This window comes from Musa acuminata, chromosome BXJ2-7 (assembly GCF_036884655.1).
Source record: "Musa acuminata AAA Group cultivar baxijiao chromosome BXJ2-7, Cavendish_Baxijiao_AAA, whole genome shotgun sequence".
Classification (NCBI taxonomy): domain Eukaryota; kingdom Viridiplantae; phylum Streptophyta; class Magnoliopsida; order Zingiberales; family Musaceae; genus Musa; species Musa acuminata.
This window is the reverse complement of record NC_088344.1, coordinates 5,804,387-5,818,012: the sequence shown is the minus strand read 5'-3', so window position 1 is coordinate 5,818,012 and position 13,626 is coordinate 5,804,387. Positions and strand designations below refer to the sequence as shown.

Genomic DNA, 13,626 nt, shown 5'->3' with positions numbered 1-13,626 from the left:
TATTTTTTTTCTAATAACCATGATTAAAAATTAAAAATATTATATACAAAATTCTATGGATTATTATATTATATATAATTTTTATAAAATAAAGAATAATTATACACATATATATGGGTGATTTTTTTGAAAAATATCACGTTGGTTCCCTAGTTTTTATTTTTTTTATTTGATATTATTTTAAAATATTATAAATAAACTTATCATTGTTTGTTACTCATTGCTTTCGTTCAATCGCCTCCACTTATCATGAAAGTCTTATTTCCCTTCGCAAGACGTTGTTGTCTCTATGCGAACGATCGTCGGATGGAGAAAAAAAAAAAAAGGGAGTGTAAGCATAAAGAGAAAAAGGAGAAAGTGAGGTGAAGACGATACAAAATCATGCTAAGGTAACGAAGACTCATAGTAGGACAGAAATAACAAGGTAAAGACAATGAAAACGACAAACGATAATAAAGGATATTAAAGATATTAGAGGGAGATGACAAGCAACGTCGAAATGTATTTAAGATATTAAAGAAAAAAATATATACCAAGTGTAAAAATAAAAAACGGAACACCTTCTAGAAAAAAACCCAAAAAATAATATTTTTTTTAAATCATCATATATTTTATCTTTATATTTTTTTATTAAATTTATTAGTAATAACTTAATCTTCCCACATAAAATGTTCACCATGTGTACAAAAAATAAAATGTTATGGACATGGATTCATCTGATCACCGAGACGCGACATATGACATCCGATGAGCACATGAGCGAGTGCCTTCTAACTGCGGTCATCACACATCAGCGGCGTCGCAAGAAACCGATCGATCACTCCCGGCAGACAAATCCAAGCGCAGTAGGAACAAAGATGTCTTGCCACGGCGACCTGTTTTGTTCCTCGGAACAAAGAAGCATATTTAGGAAACGTCAATTCCCCTACTCGCTTGCAAATGCACCCAAACGTTCGTTGCTCGTTAGTCAACTTTGCCTCGGTCGCCGCTCTTCGACTTTCCCACCCATCGAAGTGACTGACCGCACAACCCTTCCCATTTGGAACCTTCTCCGTGTCCATTCCATTTAATCCTATCATTCCTTTTCAAATCTGCAACCCTCCCGCCTCCCTCTCTCTCTCTCTCTCTCTCTCTCTTTCTTCTTCCCTTGACCAACGTTGCCTGCTTATAAGAAGCTCATTCTATAAAATGAACCGTATCACATGCTTCGGCTTAGCAATGCCGTCCCACAACATGTACTTCATCCTCGTCTTCTTCTTCTTCCTAATTGTAACTACTGCGCATGAACATGCACTCAGGGGACGTGATGCTCATCTCCTTCTCTATTTCAAGGCGTCCGCGGACCCCTGCAACGCCGTCTTGCGTAGCTGGGAGGGTCACGATCCATGCTCCGGCTCGTGGATTGGTGTGACGTGCTACCGAAGCAGGGTCGTCGGCCTCCGCCTCGACCACGCATCCCTTACGGGGAGCGTGACGCCTCTGTTCGGCCTCACGCGCCTTCGCGTCCTCAGCCTCAGAAGGAACAATCTCACCGGCTCGCTGCCTCATCTGACCACCCTGAACAATCCGAGACTACGGCGTCTCTCCCTCTCCCACAATAAGCTACGTGGGACTCTGAACGTGTCGCTGCCTTCATTAGTTTCCCTGAGGATCGAACACAACCAATTCTCCGGTGGGGTTGAGGGGTTGCGGCTGCCAAATGTTAGTGACTTCAACGTATCCAGCAACCAGCTGTCTGGGCAGGTCACTGATCTCCTGTCGAAGTTCCCAGCTTCGGCTTTCGAAGGGAACCAAGGCCTTTGCGGCTCACCTCTTCCTGGCTGCGGTGAGGTTTCTCGCCTTTCAGATGACACCACCGCCGTCAGCCCTTCTCCAGCTTCTTTACAGTCCGCCACTGACTCCTCAAGCTCTAGATCTTCCACAAAAGTTGGTTTCACTGCCCTCTTAGCCATTGGTATAAGCGACCTGCTGGTGATTGCGATCGGCTTGGTCGTCATCGTCGGAATGTACCTTTGGTTGAGGAAGAAGCTCATAACGTCTCTGAACGGCGCCGCTGCAAGCATTCGGGAGCTCGAGCCTGATCAACTGCAACGTGAAGAGAAGGAAAAGGACAGAAGCCTGATTTGCTTTGAAGGAGGAGAAGATCTCAGGTTGGACTGCCTCTTGAAGTCTTCTGCTGAGGTACTGGGCAAAGGACTTTCCGGGAGCACCTACAGGGCAGTGCTCGAGGACGGCATAATCGTCGCCGTCAAGCGGCTCAGCGCCGTGCAGTTCCCGTCCCATTGCAAGGCCTTCGACCGGCAGATGCATCTCATGGGGAGAGTGAGACATCCCCGTGTCGTGAGCCTGAGAGCATACTGTAACGCCCACGAGGAGAAGCTTCTCGTCTACGACTTCATGCCCAACGGAAGCCTTCTCTCCCTCTTGCAGAGCAATAGTAAGTTCCTTAGAACAGCAAAAGTCAGCATACAATCGCACGGTCATTCGACGGCTGTCTTTCTTGTGCAGGTGAAGGAAGCGGAAGAACATTGGACTGGATGAGCAGGAAGCAGATACTAATGGGAGCGGCGGAAGGCATCGCCTTCATCCATGCCTTCCCAGCGCGATCCCCTCTGGTTCACGCCAACATCAAGCCATCAAATATTCTCATCGACGAGCAGGGCAACGCATGCATAGCTGAATGGGGCATAATGCGATTCGCGTCCAACTTCCACCAAGCTATGCCGCACTATCCCTCAGGTTGTCTCTCTGACGGGGCAATGTTCGCGGCGGGGACGACGACCAGACTTGGGTACAGGGCGCCTGAGCTAGTCAACGGCAAGGAGCAACCTACCCAGGAATCGGATGTCTATAGCTTTGGGATGGTGCTATTGGAAATGGTCACAGACAAAGAGATCGATGACGCTGAAAGCGAAGGGGAGGTGATGGGAATGGTAAAGATCGGAATGATGTGCACTGCAGAGTGCCCGGAGGAGCGGCCCAAAGCGAATCAAGTTGTGAGGATGCTGAGTGACTTCCTGTAACATCTTTTACTGAGTCAACGGAGTAGATTGGAAGCGAATCCGATTGCGTTTGTCACTTCCAATGTCAAATTTGGCTTCTAGAATTTTCTATTAAAAGCTTTGTATATCTAACTCAACATAGGTTAATCTTAACTAATTTGGTTAGGTGGAGGCACACTTTACAGGGTGGCACCGGGAAGCCGATGGGGGCCATAGGAAATGGGTAGCCAAACGCCGTACATAATTGATGGGACCCTTCCACGTCCAAGAAGCCACGTGAACAGCTAGGATGTGGCGGACACCATGCGTGATGCCCGTCCACCCATTGCTCTCCTCCATCATTGCATGCAGTGCATAAATACAAGCCGGCCACGGTGGTCTCGTTGTCTTCGGAATGGACCAAAGTTCATCAGCTTGATAAGACGCAGACCCGTCATTTGCATGGCCAATCACACACGTAATCACCGCACGCACATACGTAAAGTAGAACTCAACCGGGCGAGGATGGCGTCCTCAGAAGAAGAGGTAACCCTTTGGCGGCGGAAGTGGTCAAGAAGGCCTCGGAGGTGGGGCTGGGTGCCGGAACCTCGGTGACGCGGGCCTTCTCGACGAACGAACACGCCATGACGAGGGCCATCAGCGCGACGAGCCTAAGCCTGAGAGCTGTCGCTGCTGCCTCCGTCGAGGTAAGAATAGTAGATGCTTTTTCTTTGCTCCCTCCTACGATTCCTGTTCCCGATGGAAGTTGAGATAGCAGTAGGGATTCGAGCACTTCTCTTTGATGGGAGCCGTCTGCCTTATAAGGAGAAGAGTTTGGGAAACATTGACAAGGGTGTTCGATCGGTAATTACTGGGGCCAAAATCGAGCTGTCTGTACCTTATTTCTTATATATATATTATTACTGGGTGTTTGTGACTGTGTATGTACCCCACTCTAAATTCTAAGTTCAACTATGTTTCAGCAAAATTCGAACTTATATATAATTTTTATAGTTTATCTAACAATTTTCCAACAGGAGAATGGTAAATATGAAACTCTTTTTATCTTTTAAATAAGCTTAGATGCTAATTATGAGAGGGCAAGTCCCACCTTGTGGCCTGTGCAGGGTAGGACTGCTAACCTGTACCTGTTGTTCACTTGGAAGGCAATGTTTGCTGCCTATTAAGCTGCTGTGGAAGCAAAGGTATTCATGCTGTGATTAGCAATACTCCAAGATCTTTATTTCAAATCATGCTCACAGCCACCACTATATCTTGCATCCATTAAGATCAACAGAAGAAGCGTCTTCGAGGAGCAGCAAAACTACAGACCAGCAAATAGGTACATGAATTCTTCAAGGAAACTTGAGCGCCTCTGCTCCGACTTCTACAGGTGGAAGTAACTTCACACTCGCCTAGCAGAAGAGGTAGAAAGAGTTCTATGGACAACCAGTGTTTCTACCTGGACCCCCATAATAAATGTAATGTCCCCAGTCATCATTATTGCCATTCTGCACATCATAGCAGCTGGATTGCTCAGTGAACGTGCCCACCTCCTTGGGTGCCCTCAGATTGTTGGATCCATCCACTATCTGAATGTTCCTGAAGTAGCTTGCCTTGCCAAAGCCTTCCTCTGGGAAATGGCCACTGCCCATCCCAGTCGAGGTGTGCTCTCCCTCTAGCTCTGAGTTCACCACCTCACCTCCCCACTGAATCATCGACGCACTCTCTGTCAGGTAGGAGAACAGAAACGAAGGCCAGTAGCCCAAGACGTAGTCGTTGCCAAACTGAATCCACCAGTGTCCCTCCTGTGGATCCTGTTTATAACACGGATGAGGTGAGAAAGAAGAAAAGCAGGCAGCAGAGATCATGAGATGCATGAGTTTGGTCTGTACCTTCCAAACAAGTATACTGATATCGTACTGCGAACCGCCGTAGTCGGAGAGGGGGAAGATGCTGGCGCCCATTGCGATTTCGTTGCTGATCTGAATGAATCCTGCGCAGAGCAGGTTGTAGCACCCTGTTGCTTGATAAGCATCGCTCTGATGATTCAACGTGAAACATTAGCCATAGAAATCGACCTTGAAAGGACAAATAGAACACACGCAGAGGGATTTGATAGGAGGAACAAGTGTTTACTTACAGTCCAATAAGTAAACAGCCTTGTGTTGTTGTCTCCATAGAGATCGGGACTGACCTGATCATGAACACAGCAGAGCAGAAGTCAATGCGCAGTTGATCGAGTGCTACGTACTGTTTCTTATTCTTCCGGGAGCAAGGGAGAAACACACCTGCCAACCAGCTTCAATGCTGTTGAGATCTTCGCCAAAAGAGCCGCCTAGAATCCACAGCTGGGACAGACTGAACTCGTTGGTCTGCTGGATCTTTGGCTTCCACACATTTATGGTGGCTTTAGCTCCATAATACCTGTCCCCCTCTACATAAGCGATTGCGTGCTGATCACAGGGACCAAGAAAGAGCAAGCAAATGAGAAATGGAGAATGAGAGCCAGCAAGAAACAACGAAGGAAGAGGCAACTCTGTCTTCGACTATACCTGATGGCCACTCTCGTTCGGAAGGTCAGAGTCAACAGTCAATGGCATCGGGATGCTCTTATGCTTCTTCCTCCCGTATCTTTTCACGGAGCTTGCTCTCAGCAGATCGTCCCTCTTCGTCCTCCTAACGGGGACGGTGTTCTCGGGGCACCTCCCGTTACGATGCCACAGTTGAGCTATGGAGGGGCTGTTCTTGAGTGATTCCACCTTTTTCGCAGTGCGTTCTGGGTAGAAGGCAGGCCTCATCTGATATGAAACGCAGAGAGACCAACAAAAGGATGAACACAGTGATGAAGAAGGTGGATCAGCTGGTAATAAGGAGAAGAGAGCGAGGGAGGAGCAACGAAAGGCAAACCTGCACGGTATGGTTTTTCAGGAAAGGGTGATCAAAGGCTGGCTGGTGAGAGACATGCACGCAGTCTATGATATCCCCATCAGGGCTCTGCAATTTCATATTTTCTTTGTTACTCTTCAGATCTTGTTAAATAGTGGAAGAATCCAATAAGAAATCAGAGAGAGAGAGAGAGAGAGAGAGAGAGAGAGAGAGAGAGAGAGAACCGTGATGGTCTTGACGGGAGGCTTGTTGAGACGCTTGAGGTGCCGCTGCACCTCCAACCGCTTCCTCGCTGCAGCCATCCCGCACGATAACCAGAGAAACGCCAGCGTCGCCATGAGAAGGCTAAACGTCAAGCGCGTTGCCATCCTCCACAAACCTTCTCTTCTCTTCTTTCTCCTGAGATCGATAGAGGAACTCCCCTCCCTCCCCTTTCCTTACTCTTCCCTTCTTCTAATCACCATCTCAATCCCCTCACTGCCGTCACTCCTTCCGCAATGCGGTTCAAATGAATCATTGTAATGCCATTCTTCCCCAAATCTCCACTCCCCGCTTGCTTTCACTTTCACTGTCTTCTTGTTCTGTAACATGGCGTTGGATGTTTCTGCGGAGGAGGGAGAGAGGGGGTGGGGGTGGGGGGGCAGGATGGGAAGAGGCCGCGAATAGAGCCAAAAACGGAGCCACAGTGACTACTGCGTCGGTGACACTTTCGCTCTCTGTACCTCAGCTCTCTGCGATCACAGTGGACCGAGCATACAACACAGCGGTGGATGTCGTCTTGTCCGCAGCGACGAGAGAGGCTCGCAGGTGGCGTTCGAGAGCGAGAAAAAGTAACACGAACATTTATCTGACGACTCTCTGCATTTGCTCTCAGCCTTTTGCTGTTCCCGAGCGTGCCACCCTCTGATTAATGTTCTCGCATTGCTCAGAAGCAGGATCATCATCACTACCATGAAAAGGATCGTCAAAGCTACATCGATTTCGCAGTATGTTACGCACAATAATTGAAGTGCATCGAACATTACCTTAATGAGATATCAATATAATACACCGATGATTGCTGTCTCTCTCGTTTGATGTGACGGAACATCACAGTCCATCCAGCTGAATAGTGCCGTCCAGAAAGCAATGCTACAAATGCAAGAAAACACAGACAGAAAAAGGAAGAAAAGTTAGAGAACATGGTAGCAACTGATACCACGAGCATGTTGAACCCATGCATGATTTCTTCTGCTAACTGAGCGGCATCTTCAACGCATGAATAAGATGGAAGAGGAACCAAAGTTGTGTCTGAGCCCATCCAGGTATACTGTTGAGGGGTCCATCTATTACTAGTTGAAAATATAATCGAAACTACTATACTTATTCCATATAGTTCTCTCTCTCTCGCTCTCTATAATATATATATATATATATATATATATATAAGCCCCTAAATAATTTGATTGGTTCCACAATGTATTCGTTAAGCTTCTGCGTAGGTAAGTTGCATGGCTGTACAATTAGTTCCCAAGTTCTGTTTGAGCACATCAGGTTTAGCAGCTCATAATGAATTACTATAGTTGTGAAAGTGAAATATCTATATCTATTTACCCTATCGTTCAAATTCGCCGGAATCCGATCGGTCAAATCCTCCCCCGACTCCCTCTAAGCAAAGTGCAAAGCCGTCGCTCTATCACTGTCTTCCGGTAACCTGTCTTAATCCAAGAAGGCCGACGCAGGCGATCTTTCCTGAAACATGGCTTGGTGCTGCTGATCCCTTGTCTAGCGTACCTGCCAATGGCGAGAATTCCCTCTTCCTCCGCCTCCGACGACGAGTTAGAGGAGGAAGACGAAGAGGAGGAGCACCGCAATCTGGTCCCTCAGAACGAGACCAAGCGCCCCCACCCCAATTCTGCCCTCGAGATCGGTCACCTCCCCGCTCGGATCGGCGGTCGCGGCTTCTTCTCCCGCAAATGCTGCCTCCTCTTCCTCCTCCTTCCTGCCTTCCTCTCTTTGCTTATCGTCGTCGTCCTCCTCTTCTTCTACCGCGGTGGCTCTATTGGCGGTGCTAACTTCCCGCTTGATCGGATGCGGGAGTCCGAGCTCCGTGCTCTCTTTCTTCTCAGGGACCAGCAATTAAGCCTTCTCAAGCTCTGGAATCGAACGCGTTCTGTCGCTTTGGACGTCTCTGCTCCTCCTTCCTCAGCCCCGAATTCCACTTCGGTAAGAACAGATCTGGCAAAGGCTGCAGCATTCGATGAGTTCAGATCGGCACTGTTCGAGCAGATCAAGTTGAACAAGAAGATCCAGAACGCTCTCCTGTCTTCTCACAATGTTGGGAACTCTTCGTCGTCGGGCACTTCGGATGACAATGTATTCTTTGGCATGTCTGGTCCTGGAGTTGATGTGTGCAGGAAGGTGGATCGACCAGCAAGTAGGACGATAGAGTGGGAACCGAAGAAAGACCGGTATTTGTTCGCGATCTGCTTATCGGGCCAGATGTCTAACCATCTGATCTGCCTGGAGAAGCACATGTTCTTCGCGGCACTTCTGGACCGTGCGCTGGTCCTTCCAAACCCCAGATTCGACTACCAGTATGATCAGGTCTTGGATATCGATCACATCAATGAATGCTTTGGTAGGAAGGTAGTCATTAAATTCGATGAGTTTTCTGAAACACTCAAGAACAAGATGAAGATCGATAGGTTCATATGCTACATGGCTTCGCCACCTTGTTATTTGGATGAGGAGCACATTAAGAAATTGAAGGACTTGGGGCTTTCCTTCGGTAAAATTGAAGCTGCTTGGCCTGAGGATGCCAAATTGAAGATGCAAAAGAAGAGGTTTGTTGGGGATATCATGCCTAAATTCACATCTAACGATGAGGTTATCGCAATTGGGGATGTGTTCTATGCGGATGTTGAGGAAGAGTGGATGAAACAGCCAGGTGGTCCACTTGCTCATAGATGCAAGACGTTGATCCAACCAAGTCGATTCATTTATCTCACAGCGCAGCGGTTTGTGCAGACCTTCTTGGGCAGCAACTTCATAGCTCTGCATTTCCGTCGACATGGATTCTTGAAGTTCTGGTAAGCTAATCCTTTACCTTTGTGCTGTACGTTTGATTTATGTCTTCAAATGTGATCAAGCAAATAAGCATCTCATAACAATCGATACAGTTTCTAAATCTTTAAAGATGTGGTATTTTCTCGTGACATTTTATAAGCTACTATTTACTGTTGAAGATCTCAATGATCACTGCTAGTTGATTAGATCGTGTGGTGTGGTGTACCAAAGCTACCTGTCTAACATTTTTTAGTTAATGCGATATATTTCTTTTGTTGCCATTTGATTCAGTCTATATGTATCTGATATCCTGTCACTAACTTGCAAGGAGCAAAGCTACTTAAATTATGCTCAACCATGTCTAGTCTCTCCCATGCCATACCTTACATTACAATGACACTTGATTTCGGTGTCAATCTCCTAAGATTGTATATAGCATCTGCAAGCTTTACTGAGAGAACAAGGCCTGGTGGGAAGAAGTGGTCTTTACCATTTGCTGATCGTGAATCAAGAGGGCAAAAGACTCGACAGGAAAAACCTTGTGTAAGGCAAGGTCTGATTATTAGGAAGTTGGACATTTTTGAATGAAGCAATAAGGTAGAATTATGCAAAATTTTAAATTCAAGAACTACTTCACTTTGCTCTTATGTCAAGAGATAAAGAAGCTTCTTGAACTATTTTGCATGATATAGGTTGTTAAAAAAGGAGAAGTTGATTATGCACTTTAGGCTGTTTATGGTGCTACCTGATCAATTATGATCACCATTGGGCATAATTGGAAGTGAAGAATGTGAGAGATTATAGAGGTTTAGATTAACAATATTTTAAATAATAAACCTTGAATTTGTCTGAGATTAACCTTGAGCCATACTTTCAGTGATGATCTTCTGCTAATATTTAAATGATAAGTTTGATGATAGTGATCCTGGGACGTTAGGAACCTTCTTGCTTTGATGTCAGTTAATTATGATCATTAGTAGTGTAGATTTATAGTTCACTTTCTCACTAGGTCCATATTTAGGATGATAGTTTAGTTCACTGTGCCATTAGATTTCAAATAATTTCTTTGAAATTTATAGAAGGTTTGAACTGGCAAGAGTTATCTGAAATTGACATCCATGATCTAAGGTCAATCTGTGTGAGAGCAGGGTATTTAAAGTAAAAGAAATATGTTTTGTAATTAAAAAGAATAACTGTAGCAGAACTAATTTCAGAGGAAAAAATAAAGAAATGATGGAAAGAGGAGAGAGGAGAAATCATGTAAGGATGTATCACTTGTTATCAAGTTCCACCTATCTTCAACGGAAGATAGTAAACTTCAAGAGAGAATTTTTAGGGGAAGAAAGAAAAGAGATGGAGAATAGAGAGGAGACATTTGAGGAGAAGAAGAGAATTTATTAATTTTAGCCATATTCTCTAGAACATACATGCTCGTATATTTATAATTGTGATGAGAAAAATTAATTATTGCCATCCCATCAAAATCTCTTTACTCTGGAACTACAAAAATTGTAAGTCTTCTTAAGAAAATAACCTATTTAACTAATGTGATATAAGTAATGATGACCTATTTAATTAGTCAGACCTTGATCAAAACATCAAATTTATAATACAAGTTCATTAAGTATCTGGAATTATCCACACATGACTTGGGGGTAGATGTGATGAGATTGACTCCTTTTTTTGCTGCCCAAGCTAGAACACATCTTGTGAATTCATTTAGTTGTGGTCCTAGGGTCACCTAGGAATGAAACATGGTCGACCATGATAAGCTCTTTACTTCCCTGATGAAATGACCTCCTTTTGGCATTGACGTGGACTGTGGCTTCAGATTTTTAATAGAACTTCCTACAAATGTCCCAGTGGGTCAGGCCCAAGGTGACTGATATAGGCCTTCATGGTGGTGGTAACAGTAATCTGAAAGCAGGTTTAGCTGCATCGTAATAAACAATTGGCTTATGGATCAATTAGGTCTTTTTGCGTCTGGAGCCTGCAACAGGTCATTTGCAAGGATGCTACAATTGTAGAGGTGATTGACATTAATTCAAAGGTACTAAATGGCCTGCAAGGACATTCTCAGGGGAAGAGATCTTCAAGTGTCAGGATGAAACTGATGATCTGAACTTTAATTAAAACAGAAATTAGTAGTGTTTTGGTATCTCCTTTTAGTAAGAGTGACATACCTGTCTTTGCTGTGTGGGTTTACCTATCTGAATTAGGCCGTAATGTGGAGCATATCTGAATCATGATAACTTTACCTACCAATGAGGGCATCTTAAGACACAGGTCCTAAGGCATCATCATGAGCTTCACATAAAAGCTATTTAAGTTCTTAAGTCTTAACTATGTTACCTTGTGGTTGTCATATAAAACTGTTAGATGCTAGCAGAGCTTTCTTCAGGAGCTGTGCCTTTTACTTGTTATGGGTCTCTTTAGATATGCCAATTTGACCACATTAATAATTTTTTAATTTATAATTCAAAAAATGGCCATAGAACGGGCGTAGAAATTGAGAGCTGTGTAATACCATAAGTTTGTTGGTTAATGGATATAAAACAGTTTCTGGGTATTTATTGATAATTAGCTGAATCCAAACCATATATTCAGAAGTTGAAACATAGATTAGTTCCAAATGTTGCATCAAAGCTAAAATTTTCATTTTAGTTTGTGACAATTAACTGAAATTAGGTGCTCATTTCTTGTTAGTAAGATAATTTGGCATTGATGAGAATGAGGGCTCTGTGGAATTACTTTGCAAGTAGAAAGAGATTTTGTTTCCTAGTTGCATTGGTGATCAATGGTACTGGTTGATTGCTAAACGCAATGTGCACAGCGAAGTAAGTTTTGATATGGGAGTTGAAAGTCCAACGAAGCTGAATTTGGCACCATATTTCAGAACACGTTTTAAGTCTAATATACTGAGGTGTTTTTTAATTTCTTAATAGAGACAATGAAAAATTGACATCCCTGTGTTCCTGTTGGTGAATTAGGGATCTTTGTTTTTGGAAGTTGCCTGCTGATGGATTGGTGCCAGGATTTTAAATTGGGTGGTGGCTCCGGGTAGTATCCTAAGTGCTAGTCATATCAAATTTTACATCGTTAGATTGAGAAACTGTATATTTAAAACAGATATCATGAAGCAAATATTAAAACATTAACTTAAGGAAGGGGAAACGTGGACTTTAAGAAGAAAACCTTAAGAGTTAAAGAGGGGCAAATATGACAAAAGAACTTGGGTTTGCAATTTATTTATGAATATGAGAAATGAATATGAGCTATAGAAGACAACCTAATCATCTCTATAAATTTGAATTTATAAAGAAAAGTGTTCATCTTCTGACATTCATGTTCCATGTCAACTTGCAGCAATCTGAAACCAGAGAGTTGCTTTTTCCCTATTCCGCAGGCAGCAGAATGTATACTTCGGATTGTTGAAAAAGCTGATGTGCCAGTCATATACCTGTCAACAGATGCAGCTGAGAGTGAAACAAACCTTCTCCAGTCTTTAGTTGTCTTTAATGGCAAGCAGGTTCCTCTCTTCAAGAGGCCTGATCATGATAGTGCTGAAAAATGGGATGCTTTGTTATACAGAAATAAGTTAGGTGGCGATAATCAGGTGCACCATTTCTCTCTTGAAAAACTTACGACATACTTGACAATAATGCATTAAGCACCATGATAGTCATCATAGAATTATCACCCCCATAGTAATTCACCTAGTTGGCCTTTTACACCTGCAGGTTGAGGCGATGCTGGATAAAACAATCTGTGCCATGTCAACTGTTTTCATAGGAGCATCAGGTTCTACGTTCACAGAGGATATTTTAAGGCTCAGAAGAGACTGGGGATCTGCTTCGCGGTGCGATGAGTACCTTTGCCAGGGTGAGCAACCGAATTATATAGCTGAAAATGATTGAAAGCAGGTGAATTCTATGCTGCGGCAGTTGCCTCCTGGTCATAATTATTGTCATTACAAGTGGTTTAGTGTATATTGATTTTACTTGCATTTTGCACCGACCAATTCTGTTCTGGGTGATATTCCATTTGTTTTACCGTTTACACTATTTTTGGTCGCTGTATGTGCAGTTTGAGTGTGATAGAAATATAACTTTTGGAGAAAAGCTTGAGATTTTCCGACTCATATTTGGTTGTCATCTTTCGCAGCAGTTGCCTTTTGATCATGACTAAATTTGTCGCACACAAGCATTCTATCCTCGTTTGTCCGTGATTTGCTCTAATGATTACATGCATTTTGTTGCCATATAATAACTATGATCTTCAATTCGTTCTATGGATTATATTCACTCCGTCGCTGTAGCTACTGATTGGTGTTTACCGGTCCAATGAATGATTGTAATATGGATCGGATAAAATTATGCTAGTTGTAGCTTTGATCTTATCTATAGCTAATGATCTTATCTAAGCTTTGATCTTATCTATAGCTACTGATCTTGTCGAATGTTGTCAAGCTTTGATCTTATCTAACATTAAGTTGTCACCATAGAGTGTAATTGCAGCTTTCTCACTTCAAGTGGACCAGAATTAGTGAAGCACCGCCACTGTCTCTGACGCATATTTCAGGTACGGAAAGACCGTAAATCTGAAACAAAATTTGAGATAACTACGCCGAAAGCTGCAAAAGAGAAACACAGGCAGATTAACTTTTTCTGCAGTAATTTGAGGACAATAAAGATGAACAGAATCCTCC

General features: G+C 43.7%; 3 protein-coding genes across 3 annotated transcripts; 2 read left to right on the top strand and 1 right to left on the bottom strand.

The window, feature by feature from the left end:
- Nucleotides 1–1,138: 1,138 nt before the first annotated feature.
- Nucleotides 1,139–3,172, top strand: LOC135616288 (probable leucine-rich repeat receptor-like protein kinase At1g68400). Its single transcript, XM_065115488.1, has 2 exons — nucleotides 1,139–2,437; nucleotides 2,509–3,172. Exons 1-2 carry the CDS (start codon nucleotides 1,189–1,191, stop codon nucleotides 3,021–3,023), a joined length of 1,764 nt encoding a protein of 587 aa, XP_064971560.1. The 5' UTR covers nucleotides 1,139–1,188; the 3' UTR covers nucleotides 3,024–3,172.
- Nucleotides 3,173–4,198: 1,026 nt separating this feature from the next.
- LOC103990368 (protein neprosin-like) lies at nucleotides 4,199–6,446 on the bottom strand. The gene is made up of 7 exons (XM_009409474.3): nucleotides 6,095–6,446; nucleotides 5,892–5,978; nucleotides 5,537–5,782; nucleotides 5,273–5,437; nucleotides 5,125–5,178; nucleotides 4,877–5,023; nucleotides 4,199–4,798 (listed from the first exon to the last, which is right to left on the bottom strand). The coding sequence occupies exons 1-7, from the start codon at nucleotides 6,236–6,238 to the stop codon at nucleotides 4,421–4,423; spliced, it is 1,221 nt and encodes a 406-aa protein (XP_009407749.2). The 5' UTR covers nucleotides 6,239–6,446; the 3' UTR covers nucleotides 4,199–4,420.
- A 932-nt stretch (nucleotides 6,447–7,378) lies between these two features.
- Nucleotides 7,379–13,059, top strand: LOC135616838 (O-fucosyltransferase 36-like). Its single transcript, XM_065116508.1, has 3 exons — nucleotides 7,379–8,941; nucleotides 12,285–12,534; nucleotides 12,659–13,059. The coding sequence occupies exons 1-3, from the start codon at nucleotides 7,650–7,652 to the stop codon at nucleotides 12,833–12,835; spliced, it is 1,719 nt and encodes a 572-aa protein (XP_064972580.1). The 5' UTR covers nucleotides 7,379–7,649; the 3' UTR covers nucleotides 12,836–13,059.
- Nucleotides 13,060–13,626: the final 567 nt, after the last annotated feature.

Coding starts and splice junctions, on each gene's coding strand:
- LOC135616288 (XM_065115488.1), top strand. CDS start 1,189: ATGAACCGTATCACATGCTTCGGCTTAGCAATGCCGTCCCACAACATG. Junction 2,438..2,508: donor CTCCCTCTTGCAGAGCAATA/GTAAGTTCCTTA, acceptor TTTCTTGTGCAG/GTGAAGGAAGCGGAAGAACA.
- LOC103990368 (XM_009409474.3), bottom strand. CDS start 6,238: ATGGCAACGCGCTTGACGTTTAGCCTTCTCATGGCGACGCTGGCGTTT. Junction 5,024..5,124: donor GGCTGTTTACTTATTGGACT/GTAAGTAAACAC, acceptor TTGAATCATCAG/AGCGATGCTTATCAAGCAAC. Junction 4,799..4,876: donor TCAGTATACTTGTTTGGAAG/GTACAGACCAAA, acceptor TGTTATAAACAG/GATCCACAGGAGGGACACTG.
- LOC135616838 (XM_065116508.1), top strand. CDS start 7,650: ATGGCGAGAATTCCCTCTTCCTCCGCCTCCGACGACGAGTTAGAGGAG. Junction 8,942..12,284: donor CATGGATTCTTGAAGTTCTG/GTAAGCTAATCC, acceptor GTCAACTTGCAG/CAATCTGAAACCAGAGAGTT. Junction 12,535..12,658: donor AGTTAGGTGGCGATAATCAG/GTGCACCATTTC, acceptor TTACACCTGCAG/GTTGAGGCGATGCTGGATAA.